Source organism: Coregonus lavaretus (genome assembly GCF_964263955.1).
Source record: "Coregonus lavaretus genome assembly, chromosome: 26".
NCBI classification, from domain to species: domain Eukaryota; kingdom Metazoa; phylum Chordata; class Actinopteri; order Salmoniformes; family Salmonidae; genus Coregonus; species Coregonus lavaretus.
This window is the reverse complement of record NC_140013.1, coordinates 5,846,080-5,865,401: the sequence shown is the minus strand read 5'-3', so window position 1 is coordinate 5,865,401 and position 19,322 is coordinate 5,846,080. Positions and strand designations below refer to the sequence as shown.

General features: G+C 46.2%; 1 protein-coding gene across 1 annotated transcript in view; it reads right to left on the bottom strand.

Moving 5' to 3' along the window:
* LOC311101233 (glutamate receptor ionotropic, kainate 4-like) overlaps positions 1-19,322 on the bottom strand; it is a gene marked incomplete at both ends in the record, with an annotated part of 239,444 nt that overhangs the window by 109,343 nt on the left and 110,779 nt on the right. The window contains one exon of the mRNA XM_084142345.1: positions 4,197-4,362. Within this exon, the coding sequence (XP_083998471.1) occupies positions 4,197-4,362 (166 nt within the window). The remainder of the gene's footprint in view (positions 1-4,196; positions 4,363-19,322) is intronic.

The window sequence follows — 19,322 nt, the reverse complement described above, 5'->3', positions numbered from 1 at the left end:
GTCAACACAGCACCCAACTTGGCTGCACACTAGTCTGTTGGACTGGGCTGCTGGACTCTGTACTGTACAACCAAATGGGTGCAGTCTACAGAATTTCATGGCATTTCAAAGTAAAAGATGGATATACTTTTTAAACAGGCCCGAACCTGAATGACCATGATAAATCAGGTGATTGAATCGATTGACGGGCAGATGGAAGAGAGTTAAATTTCTTCAATGTAGTTTTCCCTCCAGACCAGCAGCATTCATTAACTGGAGTGCTTGGGATAGGACAGTTCCTAATGTCTAGGCATTCGTAGAGTGTCAGTACATTAACTTACCCTAACCTGAATATAACCACACAGATCAAAAAGTCGATAGTCTATCACTCTCTCTTATATAAACAGTTCAGCGTGTCACTAGAACTCGTTACTGGGCAAGGGCAGGGCATTTGGGACGTTGTGGGTCTGAGTGATCCTTTCTCATCTTTCCCTGTTGAAAGGGAACTTTCTTCCATCTTTCATCCTGGTAGATGAGCAGACAGCTGACCATGGCTCTCCTCTGCTTTGTTCTCATTAGGCACCAAGGCGAGAACCAACCCCCCCCCACCCCCCCCCCCCCCCCCCCCACCCTCCCCCCCAGCACCACACATCAAAATCCCATTACGCCGCGTATCGCATCAAACTTAATGTCTTCGGTCAGGGGAAAGGAAGGGGAAACGTAGAAGGAAATCCAGGGAGAGCCAATGGAGGAAGCTCCCTCTCATCCCTCTTGTTAGAGCCTTTGGTGGAGCCATATTTCCTCCACAGTTTCCTCCCTCACTGCTGTCTTTCAGTAGGGAGGCAGTGCACCAGAACTGACGGCACAGCAACTATTCATTCTGATGGGGAGAATTACGGTGGGCTGATGTCTGCTGTTACTGGATCTGTAAATATATCATAATCCGTATTGAAACTTTCTCTAAATGTCATCACGTCGGGAGGATTTCTCAGTTTGATCCCCAGACAACAAACAACAACAAGTCATCGCCGGTACTGGCTAAATCACTTCATCACCCCAGTTAACCGGTCCGTCTACCCACAGAGTTTATTCATCCAGCTCTCTCCGGAGACAGAGAGACATTATTTTACTTGATCAACTTTAATTACAGATTACTCATGACATTTTCAGAGCAGAGAGTCTAATCGTTGAGCAAGCATATCCTATAATTGTTCCGCTCCAAGGAGACATAAACGTCTACCTTGACAGGTGGAGAAAGCCCAGAATTTTGGCGTGTGTGTGTGTGCCTTTAAAACATTTGGATGAGTCTAACTTCTCTCAATAAAAAACTTAGGGAGTTGGTTGCTAAGGTGCATGTCATCAGAGAAGTCATTTAAGGGGTTTTACATTCGAAGGGTACTATTTGCCTTACTTCCAGCTCATTCAATTCAGACGATAAAATGCTACGTTAGGTGATAGCGGATTCATAACATAAGATGTTGGGTTGACCAGGATGCCCCCCACCCCCCGTCCCCACTGGTCTTGTCTGAGCCAGTCCCCCAGAAGTAGAGTGTGGGTGATCTGTCCCCTCCCACCCCCCTGCTGCCCGCCAGCTGACCTCCCATGCACTAATCTCCCTGTTAACAAAGCGCTCCACTCTCCCACACAGTCCTCCTCCACCCCTGTGGCTAGGTTCTCTATGTCCTACTGTACTACTCCATGAGTGCGGTGATTGCACACACAACCACACGGCCATCGATAGCGGTAGGCAGGTTAGCCAGATGAATGGGTGTCCTTCTTTGCGCTAACTCCACACTCCTTCCACTCCTGCCCCTCTCTCTCTTTCTCTCTCACTCTCTAAGCCAGGAAGCCAGGGGCAGGCTGGGAAATATTTATGACTCGGCCACGGTCTGTTAGACTGTCACCGGCCGCTGTGATTAATGAGGCCAGTGCCGACCGTCGTGGAGCCTCTGCCTGCCAGCCAGCTAACGCTACCGCGGATACTGCTACTGCTGCAACAGCCCAAGCCGTCACTGGTATTTTACCGTAGTGCTGCGGAAGGGGTCACATGGCAGGGCAATCACTACAACCCGTGTCATTTCCAGACAACCTCTCCCTCCGCTCCCATGTGCAATTCCAGTAGTAAGGTTAGATTCCCCTCCCTCAGTGACTGGCATCCTCCTCGCTGTCAAGGAAGGGAAGGGCCATGCTCCCCCTCAGCAGCCTTATCGATTCCCTTTGGCCCACATTGACACAGACAGGAGCTCGTACAGAGCCATATAAAAAGGAAACTGCCATTATAAAGTTTGAGGTTTTTCTCTCACACAGCTTGTTGATGGTGAGATTGCGGCCCTTTTATGGATATGTCGATATTTCACAGCATTTCATAACTCTTGCGAGGCACGGAACTGTCATGTGTCTGTGGGCTAATTACCAAAATTGTTTGATGAGCTCTCCGCTAAACGATAGCAACACGCATAAACACCCAAGTGGAAAATAACAACTAATTAGCTAGTTTTGACGCTGGCAGTCATTGTCAAGAATCAGTCCAGGCAGTTCTGAGTCACTATGGTCTTTTTGCTGTTGGTGGGCTTTTTTTCCCCTCCCACTTTTCTTCCTTGTTATCTCTGTTTCTCGGGTAACACCTCAGTCGAACTGGCTTGTCCGGGTATAAATGTCAACCATTATTTTCTGAAGTTGGTTGGGAGAGTTGTGTGAGGGGTGGGGGTGATGGTGGGGAGAGGGTGGGTTGGGGGGGGTTGTGCCAGCTGAGAGCACCTCAGTTTTAATCGAGAGCTAAAATCCAGCCTGCCACACTTCAAAGCCCTAAGCTGATTAAGGGGAAAGTTGGCCTGTAGCAGATGGGGTCAATGTGACTTTGTACGGGTACTTGTAATTACTGATTCCTGTACAGAGAAGGGTGGAAACAGACTGGGATTTAATCTTCCATTATTTCATACTTTGTTTTGCTTTGTCTTTGACGTCTTTGAGTCTGGCAGTTTGATCATGGATCCATACTGGGTATTTTCATGAATTTCTCTTTTTAAGGTCAGAAACGACATTATCATCTCAGGGAGGGAGGTGTTTGATGATAAGTGTATGCGACATCACACAAGAATGTCAATGGAATAAAAGAGGAAGATGCATTAATGGCCTATGTGAAAAGCAAAGTAATTTGCCAGCGTTTTACTAGATGATGATGCATTGTGGGGAGGAAGAATTACGCAAGAGTAAATGCATTTGGGTTATACATAGGCTTCTGTGTGGGTGTATCAACTGCAGGGTGATTCTGCATCTTCAAAAGGGTGTGTTTGTGTCAGTGGGTTAGCTGTTAGAATGCACTGTATCCCAAAACCACAGTGTGTGTGTGTGTGTATGTGCATGTGCATGTGCATGTGCATGTGCATGTGTGCGTGTGTGCGTGTGTGCGTGTGTGTGTGTGTGTGTGTGTGTGTGCATGGAATGGAATGTGTGTACAGTACCAGTCAAAAGTTTGGACACCTACTCATTCCAGGGTTTTTCTTTATTTTTTAAAACTATTTTCTACATTGTAGAATAATAATGAAGACATCAAAACTATGAAATAACACATATGGAATCATGTAGTAATGAAAAAAGTGGCAATGGACATTAGACAGGTAGAAATCTGTCCTTTGGTCTGATGAGTCCAACAGAGTCCCATCTAGTTTACGCTTAGTGGGACTATCATTTGTTTTTCAACAGGACAATTACCCAACACACCTCCAGGCTGTGTAAGGGCTATTTGACCAAGAAGGAGAGTGATGGAGTGCTGCAACAGATGACCTGGCCTCCACAATCACCCGACCTCAACCCAATGGAGATGGTTTGGGATGAGTTGGACCGCAGAGTGAAGGAAAATCAGCCAACAAGTGCTCAGCATATGTGGGAACTTCTTCAAGACTGTTGGAAAAGCATTCCAGGTGAAGCTGGTTGAGAGAATGCCAAGAGTGTGCAAAGCTGTCATCAAGGCAAAGGGTGGCTAATTTGAAGAATCTCTAATATAAAATATATTATGATTTGTTTAACACTTTTTTCGGTTACTAAATTATTCCATTTGTGTTATTTCATAGTTTTAATATCGTAACTATTATTCTACAATGTAGAAAATAGTAAAAATAAAGAAAAAACGTTCAATGAGTAGGTGTGTCCAAACTTTTGACTGGTACTGTATATGGTACAAATGGCAACAAAGAGGAAGTGGTGCGTGAACCACTCACAGTCGGCCTGGGCACAGATGAGGCAGGCTGTGGTGCTGTTGAAAAAGGTGAGCAGGCCAGCCACGGCCAGGCTGATGTCTGTGTTGGTGGGGCGCAGGTCCAGGGTGGTGAAGCGGGGGAACTGAACCTTCAGAATGTCCTCAGGGGCCACTTTCACATAGGGAACCTACAGAGAGAGAGAGAGAGAGAGAGAGAGAGAGAGAGAGAGAGAGAGAGAGAGAGAGAGAAAGAGAGAGAGAGAGAGAGAGAGAGAGAGAAAGAGAGAGAGAGAGAGAAAGAGAGAGAGAAAGAGAGAGAGAGAGAGAGAGAGACATACGGTTCAGGATGAATGAATTAAGTAACAAAGACATGTCTACAAAGAGAGTTTTTGATGCACCGTTAGCTCTTGTTGTATGTGAATATGGTGTCAACAAACAGCATGATTCTGACAAAACCAAAGCATTGCTAGAGGAGATGTTCGTAGCACTGCTCGTTGAGCAGTTCCAAGTGCAATACTTTGGCGAAGAAGCGTGCAGAGTACAAAAAAACAAATGTTCATTATATTCTCACCAGGCTAATTAGAACCATCTTATATCTGAAACTAATAAAAACTCATTTGAATAATTGAAGAACTCCCTCACAGATGCCTACTAAATTAACTATAACTCCTCGATTAAATGAAGAACAGTTTATACACTGAATATACAAAACATTATGAACACCTTCCTAATATTGAGTTGCACCTCCCCTTTTGCCCTCAGAACAGCCTCAATTTATCGGGGCATGGACTCCACAAGGTGTTGATAGCGGTCCACAGGGGTGCTGATCCATGTTCTTAATGTTTTGTACACTAAGTGTGGAGAAATCCGATTAGAGTAAAAAAGGGAGAAAAAAAATAGACCTCTTCACAAGGCAGTGATGTCAAAGGAATCATAGAGGGGCTAGATGAGTCCCAAGCGTTAAGTTAAAAACACAAGAATCTATAAGAGACCAAACATCTCCCATCACAAAAATGTCCTGAAACGTTCAGGGATGTTCAGCAATGATTGGGCGTCTGTTTTCACAGCTGGGGTTTGATGTGCTGAATAAATCGCAGCCGTTCGTTCAGTGCCTCTGCTGTGGATCCAGTCATAACAAGTCCTCAGTTTCTCTAAGAGGATAAACACAAATGTGCAGAGAGTCTATGAAGATGTCCAACCCCCCTCGCTGCAAACACAAGTGCATCTCCTCCCCCCTCTATCTCTGTCTCCCCTCGCTCCTGTCTTCCAGAAGCGATTGAATCCATCTCTCTTTTCATTCGCTATGCACTGAGGTGTGGATGGATGCACCGGGCTGATGGGCAGCAGGCTGTGGGGCCTCTGGGAACGCAATACACTGGGTGGGCAGTGGCTAGCGGCCAGCACAGTGGGGCTTGAAGGGGAACCCGGAAGGATGCGGTTTGGGCCACGAGAGAAGCCTCTTCATCACAGCAGATTGCCTGCCTGCGCAGTTCCGCGTGCCCATACATCGCTCTCCCTACGCCCCTGTATCTCCAATTCATGTTCAATCCCTGCCCATCAGGGTGTAATGGAGTCCCCGGGAAGCGTGGAGCGCGCTCTTTTCCTGGCAGGCGGTGGCAAAAATGTGATTCTCTCCTCCTCCGGTGTCACGCCCTGGCCTACATAACTCTAGCTAGTTTGGTCAGGGTGTGAATAATCTATGTTTGTATTTCTATGTTTGGCCGGGTGTGGTTCCCAATCAGAGGCAGCTGTCGCTCGTTGTCTCTGATTGGGGATCATACTTAGGCAGCCAGTTTTCCTGCCTGTGTTGTGGGTTTTTGTTTGTGTTCGGTTAGTGTGGCTTGTTAGTGTTAGCCTTCCGACGTCACGTTTCGTTGTTTTTGTATGTTTATTCAGTTCAATAAACATGGATGCATTTCACGCTGCGCCTTGGTCCGTCCCGTTCATCAACGAGCGTGACAGAAAAACCCACCACCAATGGACCAAGCAGCGTACCCAGGAGGAGCAGACAGTATGGACTTGGAGGGAAATAAGAGAGGATCTGGCCAAGCAGATGGAGGCCCTGAAAGGGATCAGGGTGGAGAAGGAGAGACAGCCACAATATTTTTTTTGGGGGGGGCTAAAAGGGTGGTCGGGGAGCGACAGAGAGGAGCCCCGACCACTGCACTCGTGGGGGCTCAAAGAGGAGTCCTCACTGGAGGAGGACAGGGCGTGGAGTGTAAAGGACGGAGACAGTCATAGACCTCCAGCGCCGGTTCCCAGTCCGGTACACCCCGTACCTGCTCTCCGCACCAAGCCAGTGGTGCGTGTTCCCAGTCTGGCCCGGCCTGTTCCTGCTCCCCGCACCAAGCCAGTGGTGCGTGTTCCCAGTCTAGCCCGGCCTGTTCCTGCTCCTCGCACCAAGCCAGTGGTGCCCGTCGCCAATCCGGCCCGGCCTGTTCCTGCTCCTCGCACCAAGCCAGTGGTGCGCGTCGCCAGTCCGGCCCGGTCTGTTCCTGCTCCTCGCACCAAGCTAGTGGTGCACGTCGCCAGTCCGGCCCGGCCTGTTCTTGCTCGTCGCACCAAGCCAGTGGGGCGCGTCGCCAGTCCGGCACGGCCCGTGCCCGTTCCACCGGTGCCTGGTTCGGCTCCGGTCAGCGGCTCCACGCTGGAACCAGAGCAGTCCGCTCCACCGGTGCCTGATCCAGCTCTGGTCAGCGGCTCCACTCCGGAGCCGGAGCCGCCACCGAGGCTGGAAGCCCACCCGGACCCTCCCCTATTCAGTCAAATTTGTGCGGCTGGAGTCCGCACCTTTGGGGGGGGGGGGGTACTGTCACGCCCTGGCCTATATAACTCTAGCTAGTTTGGTCAGGGTGTGAATAATCTATGTTTGTATTTCTATGTTTGGCCGGGTGTGGTTCCCAAATAGAGGCAGCTGTCGCTCGTTGTCTCTGATTGGGGATCATACTTAGGCAGCCAGTTTTCCTGCCTGTGTTTTGGGTTTTTGTTTGTGTTCGGTTAGTGTGGCTTGTTAGTGTTAGCCTTCCGACGTCACGTTTCGTTGTTTTTGTATGTTTATTCAGTTCAATAAACATGGATGCATTTCACGCTGCGCCTTGGTCCGTCCCATTCATCAACGAGCGTGACATCCGGAGCCGTGAAACACGAATAATGGCCGAGCCACACTGGTGAAATTCCACCCCTCCCCACTCCTCCATCCCCTCTGCCCTCCCAGGATCACTTCTCGCTCTCGCAGCACGGATTGCAGAGTGTTATTGTCGTGCCCCTTTTGTTTGGAGAGCCTTTCCGCTCTGGTAGCTTTGCTGTGAAGCAGTGGGGTTTGGACAGAAGAGAGGAGACATCCATTGGCCCTTTGGTGAATACTTGTTGTGATATGTTGACTCAATTAAGGAATTATTTGTCTACCAAAACATGAGACCACAGCAAAGAGGCGTGCTAAACTGACATACGGCCTAGCCCAGTAGCTCTACAGTGATCGGTATGAATAAAACAATACATCTGAGTAGAAACTATAAATGCATCAGGAAGGAAAAGGTTCATCTATGGTTTCAGTGAGCTCATAGAAGAAGTTTAACTCAGAACTCATTAAATGTTCAAACAGTACATTGAGAGGTGCTCATCGTCAGGAACAACAATGCAGACGCCTGGGCACCTGAAATAGAAGTTCTATAAAAACAATGGCGACAACTGCCACCGAGACAAAGTTGTCAAGGGTTCGTGTCTGGGAGCTCATTCGGGGGGGAAGTGAATCATGATCACCCTAGTTTGATGAGTCATTTTCCTCGATGTAACCTCCTCCTCCAGTTGGCTCTGTGAAAACCTTTTAATGTCCCTCCATCATTGCGGGACTACTTCTTAAAACAGATTTCAGTAAACAGATACATAGATAGCACACTTACTGCAGTCTTACTGACAAAGGTTTCATACGCAAATTAATCACATTGACCCATATAGATATATGACCGTTATGGGAATAATAGGATATTTTGCAGGGAAATAGCCAGCCCGTCTACAAGTACCATCCTCTGACAGATCATTTACTGCAATGCAATCGCATGACACTTAAATCACACTACCTCTCTTAGAGCGTGGTCTATGCGGCATTCAGATACAATATTGTATGGCGAGGTGGAGACCGACGGGAGGGTTGCTAGTGTATTAGAGATGCAATTTCTGGTTGGAAATTTCTGGAGTGTGTGCTACTGCCGTGTGACAGAGTGGTTTAATGAGAGAGATCTGCACAGGACAATGAAGTGAGGCAGCGAGTCAGAGAGCAGGGCTAACTAGTAAACCAGGCGCTACCCACAGGTGTGATGAGAACACACTGGAACACCTGCAGTATGCACCATGAATACCTATATAATGCTACCGTATCACAAACATGACCTTGCCCCTGACTGGTTGGTGTCGCATTCACAACAGTACGTTTCGAACGCGACTCCTTTATTACGGTGGGGTCATTGTGGCATTCTCATAGACCAGGATTGTTATTCTCAATGGTTACGACAGGTGTCATTATGCTGGGAGGAGACGGTAGTGGCCACAATCCTTTGGGCTGTTTGAATGGACAGGCATGCCCTTTGGTTTGTGCAATGCACCAGTCATTTTCCAATATCTTATGGAAGTGGTGCTTAGTGACCTCACCCGCAATCATCTACTCATCTATGAAATCAAATCAAATCTTGATGGCATTATTGTCTTTTGAAAAGACTTAGTGGTAATGGCATAGTGATAGTGGTAATGGTATACTTATGATGCATTGTTCAAGTAAAGTATAACCACAGCCCCCTAACTCCTGAACCAAGCTACAGTAAAACACAGAGAATACCAATGCAACAAGCAAATGCATTATTCTGTATATTGTTTAATGTCTATTATGATGTTCTGAGAAGACTCAAGGTTATTGTTGGGCTTCATCTACTTTGTTTCCACCTAAAACAATGCTCTTATTCCACAAAAAGGACTGAGGAAAACTATATTTTTGGTTGAGGTGATCTCCAAGACACAGCTTGAGGTTTCCTGCAATCAAGCACAGAGCTCTGACTGTAACCTTGTGTCAAATGATAAAAAATATAAATGTCTAATTTAGTGGAAATTAGCACGGTTTCTCGAAGCGCTTGGTCTGAAGGTGAAACCTAATTTACCAGCCCTGCTTCCGCTGAGGAGTTGACAAGTGTCCAACTCAATCCTACATGTAGACTGTGAAACAACATCAGTGAGCCCTTGGAGTCCCCAGAGGGGGACATGCAAATCTGACGCCATATGGTAAGCCAAAATATAATGACATCTTACATCTGTTACCTTGCCCCTTATGTGCCAGCCGAACAAAACTCATGTTTAATAAAATATCAGACATCTTTTATGGGGGGCAACGTGTCAGCCATAACTGATGGTGTCCTTTGTTGGGAAAATAAAACATTAGCCATGTGTCACAGCCCAGCACTGGCCCATTCACAATTAACAAACAACAGGGCCACTGTGGATTGCCTGGGCTTAACAGCAGTGCTGAGCACCAAGAGGAGCATGCAGGTTGGCCACAGCCCATCAGAGAACAGATGCACAGGAGAACACAGTCCATCAGTCAACCTCAGAGCTGGCAGAGGTGGCTGTGGTGGAGAGAAGGGGAAGGGACGGGATGGGGCAGTTGTGGGTGATCATGTCTGTCTGATCATATGTGGCACTGAGAGACACAGAGTAGGAGCTCAGCTGCTGTGGGTGGGAGGGGGTCGGAGACAGAGAGGAGAGGGAGAGAGAGAGGAGACAGCCTTTGTTTAAAAGGAGCAGGTCCCCTTGGCTTGGTTTGTCCAAGGCGGGTGGCTGATGAAGATGGAGCGGTCTAAGGTCTGAGGCGTCACTGCAGACCCCCTGGTTCAATTCCAGGCTGTATCACAACCGGCCATCATTGGGAGTCCCATAGGGCGGCGCACAATTGGCCCAGCATCGTCCGGTTTTGGCCGGTGTAGGCTGTCATTGTAAATAATAATTTGTTCTTAACTGACTTGCCTAGTTAAATAAAGGATTTGTTTTTTTTTTACTGCTTTTTATGCAAGTGGAACATTGACCACCAGATCCCAATCTCATTGATTAACCGGCCGGGAGAAAAAAGCTATAGTTCTTCTTCACTCTCGTCTCTGTGCCTTAAAAAATTGTCAAAGACTCCAGCCACCCAAGTCATAGACGGTTCTCTCTGCTACCGCACGGCAAGTGGTACCGGAGCACCAAGTCTGGAACCAAAAGGCTCCTTAACAGCTTCTACCCACAAGCCATAAGACTGCTGAACGGTTAATCAAATGGCTACCCGGACTATTTGTATTGACCCCCTTATTTTATTATGATTTATTCTTATTTTTTGCACTGACTCTCTTGCACATGCTTGATGCACACTCACTGGACTCTCACCACACACTCACACATACTACACTGACACTCCAACACACACACACTGACACACACACAACACACACATACATTCACCTTCCTTCACACATGCTGCTGCTACTCTCTGTTTATTATCTATGCATAGTTACTTTATCCCTATGTACATGTAAATATTACCTGAATGAACTCGACTAACCCGTACCCCTGCACATTGACTCTGTGCCGCTATTCCTTGTATATATCCTCGTTATTGTTATTTTATTGTGTTACTATTATTTACTTACTTTTTGAAAACTCTGCATTGTTGGTTAAGGGCTCGTAAGTAAGAATTTCACGGTAAGGTTTACACCTGTTGTATTCTTTGTAAGGAATTGAAAGCTTTTTGAGACCACTCTTGGACCTTAAGCTCTTGAAGTTCCTGAGGGAGGTATTAGGTGTTCCAGATGTTAGACAAGTGAGACATAGCATAGAGAGTTTGTGGGCCAATTAATTCTGTTCAGTGGTTCTGAGAACCTCATCTGTGATGGGTTTGTTTGAATCTTATCACCTCACACCTAAACAAAAGGGCCAGCGCAATGACACAGAGGACTAGAAAACAAAAGGAACAATGGAATATGGAATACGCTTTTGCATATCTATAATGACAACAAACGGCCAAATTGAATTTGCATCGCCCATTCATCGCTGGCCACCAGAGAGCGGCCGTGCTCGCATTCATCTCCCTGATCAAATAAAAGCAGCTTCCTGAAGACAGAGGGAGTGAATTTGGACATGCACAGATCTCCTGGCAACCCTCGACAAGACAGATCAATGGCACAGTGAAGAAGGGAGTCAGGAGGGGTGATTGAAACAGCTGTGGATCTCTAATTGCAATCCAGCAGCATTAGCAGGCGCACCTGTGTTTTGTTTGCAAGCAGGCGGAACAGAGGCACCCTGGACCGAGTGACACCGAACTTAACATCCGCAACATCACCGTCGGCAGACCTAGAATCCCATCCACCAGACAGGAGAGGATGTCTCCCATATCTTAATGTGCCTTCCCCCTGCAAATAGCCTCTGGGTATAGAGGGCCAATTACTGTACATTGAAAAGTGTCAGTCGACACCGCTAGCCAAAACTTAAATAACCAGAACTAATTATTGTCTGCCCTCAGAAAGAGGGATCCAGTATTACAGGCTGACCAGACCGCGAGCGCTGCAAAATAAATGTACACATACATGTTATTCAATCATTGCATCAACGAGCGTCTGCATAGCCAGGCGCTAAAGTAGAACTTGGTTCTATTTGTGATGCTCGACGCGTTGCAAGTCCTGCCTCTCCCATCCCCTCATTGGTTTTGAGGAGCATATACCAACGTTGGGGATCGAAATATGAACGGAGGTCCACACTCCAGTCCAGTTGGTGGTGGTAATGCACCTTAAAGTTGGTTGCCAACCGCCATATAAAGTCCAAAGAAGAAGAAGAAGCCTGAAGGAGGAGAGAACTAGAAATTCACACGGTTTACCCTTTTATCTGTGGATTAATTGTCGGAGTAGAGGACCTTGTGCATTTCAGGTAAAATAACAACCCAATGTTTATATCCCAGGACAAATTAGCTAGCAACAGCAAGCTAGCTAGCTAAATTGACATACATGTTTCATGGTTTTCGACCTGTCCCAATGTTAATATAGTCGGTTCAGAGTTCGTTTTGATATTTCAACCTGCGTGTCCTGATCGCGTCTGGTGTGGGTGGACAAAATCAACATGCGCGCGATGGCGCGTGCGTGAGTGCGGTCTGGTCAGCATGTTATAAGGATCTCTCAAGCGTTCTCATTGGGGGATCGCCATGGGCTGACCTCTACCTCTTTCGGCAATCAGCCAGAGATGCTGATTGTGGTGAAGTGAAGGAAGGGATGTACGAATGAGAGGAGACTTGCTTTGACAGATTTCCGTGCATCTCAAAGCACTACCAGGAAAATGTTAGGTGAGAGGATAGTTCCTGGAAAATGGTCTCGGGGCATGGAGGATAGGAAGGAATGTGAACATACTGCAGTATAAAAGCAATTCCACACCGTGACCATACACACTGATATGTCCTGCAGGGCCAGGACATATCAGACTGAGCCAGCCGACACACACTACTCATACACAGTGGGTTTAGTCAACATACAGGTCAATGTCAGAGAAATATCAGAGAAATATAGGGCAGAAATTGAATATCATATGTTAATGACTGCTTCCACAATAATCATGTACATTTGATGAGCATTAGACCATAAAAAATGTGTTCAACTTCTATTCATGGCTGTTCAACTGTGTCTTCATCTTGTATAATGGTCAGAGTTGATGCATCAGGCTTGGCCGAGTGGAATAATCCTGAATTAACATGCATTATCTATGAGAACCTGGGAGGGTAAACTGACCCAGGGTGGTTTGACACACTCATTTAATTAAATTCAACATTTCAGATTCAACTTGGGCCTGACAGAAAGGATTGCAGATATATTCTATTTTTTGATTAACATTTGATTTTTTTTACACAAGCACCGTGGCAGCCTCACCACTAAATAAATGTATTTGAATATCTGCACATGAATGACATTCAGAAAACAAGCAATTTTCACAATGTATTCTCACAAAGAGAGGGAGAGTGTGTGTGGATGCGAGGGACCTCCTGTTAGTGTGCCTCTCCAGGGCTCTGGCTTTTGTGAAGTCCTCCAGAGGAGTGCTCTGCATACAGTCCTCATGTCTGTCAGGTTCAAAGGGCAGCCGTAAGCCCTGCCCCACTGAACTACTATAATCGTACTCTTCTCTCTTGGCCAGCTGGGATATTTAACAAGCATTCCGCACTCCCGGACCAGAAAAGTCATTAATATTTATAACAAATATTGAACCTTATTCTATCATGAAGGAATGCATTTGAGTATCTTGGTAAGTGGATGGTAAATGCCAAAATAGTATTTTTAACTGGGGATTATGGCTAAGAAGGTTTGCTGAGCCAAAGATGTATAATATATATTTTACATCATAGCTCTAACACATTGAAATTGGCTATCTCACAGGATCCAAGTAAATCTGACACTGTCACTTAAGTATACTGTCTAAAATATGATTCTAAGGCACATGTTACATCTCTGATTCAATAGTATTGAAATTATTCACATAATGACGTCTGGTGAAACATTTAAATCACTATTCAATCCAATGAATCAATGGTCCTCTCTGAAATAATTTAAACTAAAGACAAAATATCGTTATATCGTCACAAATCATTATATCGTCACAAATGACAGGGGCCTTCCCATGAAAAGGTGGTCATCCAATGCAGCCCACCCACATGCACAGATTGTTTTCCAAAGCCACATCCATAGCTTTCACAGCTGACTGAGGTTGAAAATAACAAATGCTTAGCTAGCTAGCTAATGTTACTGCTAATGTTACTGGCGTGAGAATCTATGCTAGAAATTATATGTTTATTTTATAGGTATTGTATTTCTATGTTTGGCCGGGTGTGATTCCCAATCAGAGACAGCTGTCGCTCGTTGTCTCTGATTGGGGATCATACTTAAGTAGCCTGTTTGCCTACCTTAGTTGTGGGATCTTGTTCCGTGTCTAGGCTTGTATGTGTATAGCCTGAGGACTTCATGTTACGTTGTTTCTTGTTTTGTTTATGTTTATTGAGTTGAATAAATATGTACGCTTTTCACGCTGCACCTTGGTCTGACCCGTCTCTCAACGAGAGTGACAGTTACCATATTCGCTAGCTAGCACAATATAGCTAGCTAGCTAGCTAGCTAGTTAAGGACGCTGCACTAACTCAGCAGCTAACACAGGCAGCTGTTTCATGGAAACTAATTTAATTGTAATGTCAATTATAAGTATTTAGTGTTGTGTGCATTGCGTCTGTGCACGCTAGCTACCATGCCATAGCCTACATTGCATATGAAGTGTGACTGGCTCATGACATTTAACCTTGGATGTACAGTCGTGGTCAAAAGTTTTGAGAATGACACAAATACTAATTTTCACAAAGTCTGCTGCCTCAGTTTTGATGATGGCAATTTGCATATACTCCAGAATGTCATGAAGAGTGATCAGATGAATTGCAATTAATTGCAAAGTCCCTCTTTGCCATGAAAATGAACTTAATCCCCAAAAAACATTTCCACTGCATTTCAGCCCTGCCACAAAAGGACCAGCTGCCATCATGTCAGTCATTCTCTCGTCAACACAGGAGAGAGTGCTGACGAGGACAAGGCTGGAGATCACTCTGTCATGCTGATTGAGTTAGAATAACAGACTGGAAGCTTTAAAAGGAGGGTGGTGCTTAAAATCATTGTTCTTCCTCTGTTAACCATGGTTACCTGCAAGGAAACACTGTCACGATCGTCGGATACAGAGGACCAAGGCGCAGCGTGGAAGGTGAACATACTTATTTATTAAATGATTACACGAACAAAACAACAAATCGATACGTGACGTCCAAAGGTGCAAAACACAAAACCTACACAGGAACAAGATCCCACAAACACAGTGGGAAAACAGCCTGTCTAAATATGGTTCCCAATCAGAGACAACCAGCCACAGCTGACACTCGTTGCCTCTGATTGAGAACCACTCTGGCCAACATAGATATACATGAACTAGAATAAACAAAGAACACTCACACCCTGGCTCAACATACAAGCGTCCCCAGAGCCAGGGCGTGACAGTACCCCCCCCCCAAAGGCGCGGACTCCGACCGCGCCAATCAAATACCACAGGGGAGGGACCGGGTGGGCACTCCGCCTTGGCGGCGGATCCGGCTCCGGGCATGATTCCCACTCCCTCTCTAACCCCCCAAAGTACCCCTGGTCCGGTCTGGCCCTGCTGGCCGGAGCTGGACTAAACACCGGTGGAGCGGATTGCTCTAGCTCCGGCGTGGAGCAGCTGACCGGTGCCGGACCAGGCACCGGTGGAACAGGCACGGGCTGTGCCGGACTGACGACGCACACCACTGGCTTGGTGTGGGGAGCAGGAACAGGCCGGACCGGGCTGGCGACGCGCACCACTGACTTGGTGCGGGGAGCAGGAACAGGCCAGACCGGGCTGGCGACGCGCACCACTGGCTTGGTGCGGGGAGCAGGAACAGGCCGGACCGGGCTGGCTCCCCGCACCACTGGCTTGGTGCGGGGAGAAGGAACAGGCCGGACCGGGCTGGCAACGCGCACCACAGCCTTGGTGCGGGGAGCAGGAACAGGCCGGACCGGGCTGGCGACGTGCACCACTGGCTTGGTGCGGGGAGCAGGAACAGGCCGGACTGGATTGTGGAGACGGACTAGAGGTCTGGAGCGAAGAGCTGACATAACCCGTCCTGGCTGAATGCCTATTTCTACACACTCTGTGTGAGGCATCAGCACAGGACGTACAGGGCTGTGCACTCATACTGGCACTACAGCACGTGGCACTGGCGCAGGATATCCGGGACCGAGGAGGGGTACTGGAGGCCACGAGCGTTGAGCCGGCACACTCCGTCCTGGCTGCATGCCCACCTTAGCACGACACGTGCGTGGTGCTAGCACAGGACGTACAGGACTGTGCCGGACCACTCGCAGCACAGTACGCAGCTCCGCATAACTCGGAACCTGCCCAGTCTCACGCTGCCTAGCCTGAGTACGGGGAGTTGGCTCTGTTCTACCTCTAGGCTCCGCCAACCTCCCTTCCAGCCCCCCAAACCTGGTGGCCTCCTCTCCTAATCCGCCGATACGTCCTGTAGCTGCCTCCAGCATCCCCGTCGTCCATGCCGTGTGCCCCCCCCAAAAAAATTATTGGGGTTGCCTCTCGCCTGTCCGACGACGGCACGGTTGGCGCCGTTTCTCCTCTCCTGCCTGGGCATCCTCCCTCATTGCCCTCCGGTAGCGGACGGCCTCCTCCTCCGTGATCTTCCCCCAACCGAGGAGGACATCCACTAGAGTAACCTCCTGTTCCTTACCCGGCGTTTGTTCCTGAACACGCTGCTTGGTCCTGTTGTTGGTGGGATCTTCTGTCACGATCGCTATAAGAAGCGGACCAAGGCGCAGCGTGATATGCGTACATTCCTTTTAATTAACGTACTTAACACACACGAACAAAAACAACAAAACAAACGATACGTGAAGTCCTGGGTTGAACACAAACCTTCCGGAACAAGATCCCACAAAACAAAAGTGCCAAAAGGCTGCCTAAGTATGGATCCCAATCAGAGACAACGAGAATCAGCTGCCTCTGATTGGGAACCACCCTGGCCAACATAGAAAACACGAACTAGAACAAAACATAGAAAATCACACATAGAAAATCCACACCCTGGCTCAACATATAAGAGTCCCCAGAGCCAGGGCGTGACACTGTAACGAACTTAAAAATTATATATTTTAAATGGGGACAATGAGTGGTGTTGAATTATGTAAAGGGATGTAAGGAGGAATATTAAATTGCAAAATGACATGATGCTATGATTCAAAACAAGGTGTGTTAACAGAAATTAGCATAAATTGGTAAAGAGAGACTCTGATGTGTTGTATCATCATGGGAGTAAGTTAGGTTATGAAGCTCTGATGTGTTGTATCATCATAGGAGTAAAATAGATGAAGCTCTGATGTGTTGTATCATCATGGAATAATTCATGAAATAAGTATTCTGATGTGTTGTATCATCATGGAATAATTCATGAAATAAGTATTCTGATGTGTTGTATCATCATGGAATAATTCATGAAATAGAGAGATGTGTTGTATCATTATGAAAAGTGATAAACGTCTTTGGTAGACGAACATAGAAAGATGCGAGGTTCGAGTCCTCAACATGACGAGATTATGGAGTGTACGACATTATAAAATAGAATCAAAGGTTACAGTCCTTAGTGCAGAGTTGTGAGGTTCAAGGCCCCAACAGAGCAGGAATTCTTTATTGTGATGTTTAATTCATAATGGTTAAAAAAAAAACATTATGAATGAGTGGGTTTAAGGCCCTTTTGAATTAATATTTTAATGAATTACTCAAAATGGCTAGGAGAGGGAGCCAATGACAAGTAACATATTGAATCATAGCACCAAAAACAACAAATAGGAACTACATTTTAATACATTATCAGAAGTGGATATTTGATGCAAGTGTTTAATTACTAACATTGAATGTTACTAACATAGCATGAAATAATAATAGTGATAGGTAAGCATAGAGGTGATAATGAATATCCTCAGGAGAGTAGTTAAAAGGGGTAAATAGAGCTTGATGTTATTTTAGAGAGTAGTGGAAAGTCTGTGTTTTCTGGGACAGGAACGGCAGTGTCCTTGGAAATTACAGTCTGTTTTTTTTTGGTTCCGCTGAGAGAATGAAGGAGAGGCTATGGTATTATTTTATGTATCATTAAGGCAAATGTAGGGAGAGGTCAAAGGTAAAATAATAATATTAGTAATAAACATGACTATGTTTAAATGAATGTATGTGATCTGTCGCAGGGGCTCTCAAACTGTGGCCCATGGGCTTGTTATGGACACATGGTATGCATTACATTAGTTCTTTTTTAAGAAGGGGCCTAAGCCACGCAGCCAATAGAATGATAGAATGAGAGGCTTCATATAGAAAAAAGCATTCATGACCTTTTGGAGTGGACATTGTGTGACAGCTGGACGTTGAAAAAGAAGGGTGGTGCAGAACTAAAATAAGTTAGGAATGTACGCATGTTTGTTCATTTGTGTGTATGTATAAAAGGGATGTCTAAGCCAGAGAGAGACAGTTGTTCCATGGAGCAAGCTCAGCTTTATTATGCAATAAAGTCTAATTCTTGGATTCACAAGCTCTGGTGTCTTGAGAGATATTTTTGAGTTGATTATTTATTAGTCAAATATTTCTACGACATAATTGGCGAGCTTTGCCAGGAGTTGAAAAATAGGGATCAGAGACGGTATACATCTGTATTTGTGAAACGGCTTGGACGGACCATACAAACAAAAGCGGCCGCTCTTAACAGGTAAGCCAAGTTCTTACTTATATAGTATAACGTTTGTGTGGTCCGATCCGGGGCTCGGCAACATCTAAAGAAATACCAAATAGGTCTCTCCAAATTTAAGAACCAGAAAATTAAAGACTAGGAGCTTTTGAATTTAAGAATACATGTCGCTGTCGTTTGTCTGAACCGTCTGTTCAATTGATTTGATTCATTTGATTCATCTTGCTGATCGCTCTGTCTGGGTCATTTCGACATGGGCGGCTGTCCAGCTGGTTGAGCGATCAGACAATAACATGTTAAAAAGACCTACAGATACCGCTCTAGACGTGTAGTGGAAGTGAATCATCTTGAGGACTGCTTAGGTAGGCAGAAATCCTGTGTAATACCTATGTTGAGGAAGTGTAACAGAAAAAATAGGGCAGAATTTACAGGTCGCTTAGGAAAGCGTAGTAGAAGTCCAGGTGTGTAGAGGAAGTGTAACACCTGGGCTAAATAAATAGAAATCCTGTGGATACCGCTTTGGAGAGCTAAAATTAGCACTCCAGAGGTCTGAACGGGCAGGTGGCTAGCTAAATTTGGGACCTACGGTACTGCTATAATGAGGAATTCATTGTTAGAGGTCTGCTCGGGTAGGTAGGGCATCATCCTGTGTTGTGGTGATGCCAAAATTAGGTAGGGTCGATCAGGTAAAAAAGTTAGGTCATCCGGCGTAGGTGACACCATAAATTGGAGTAACACCGGTCATCCTGAGTAGGTGAACGGGTTAAATTGCTACAAGGGCTTCAAAATATTGAGAAAGTGTTAAATAGAGTAGGTCTGCTC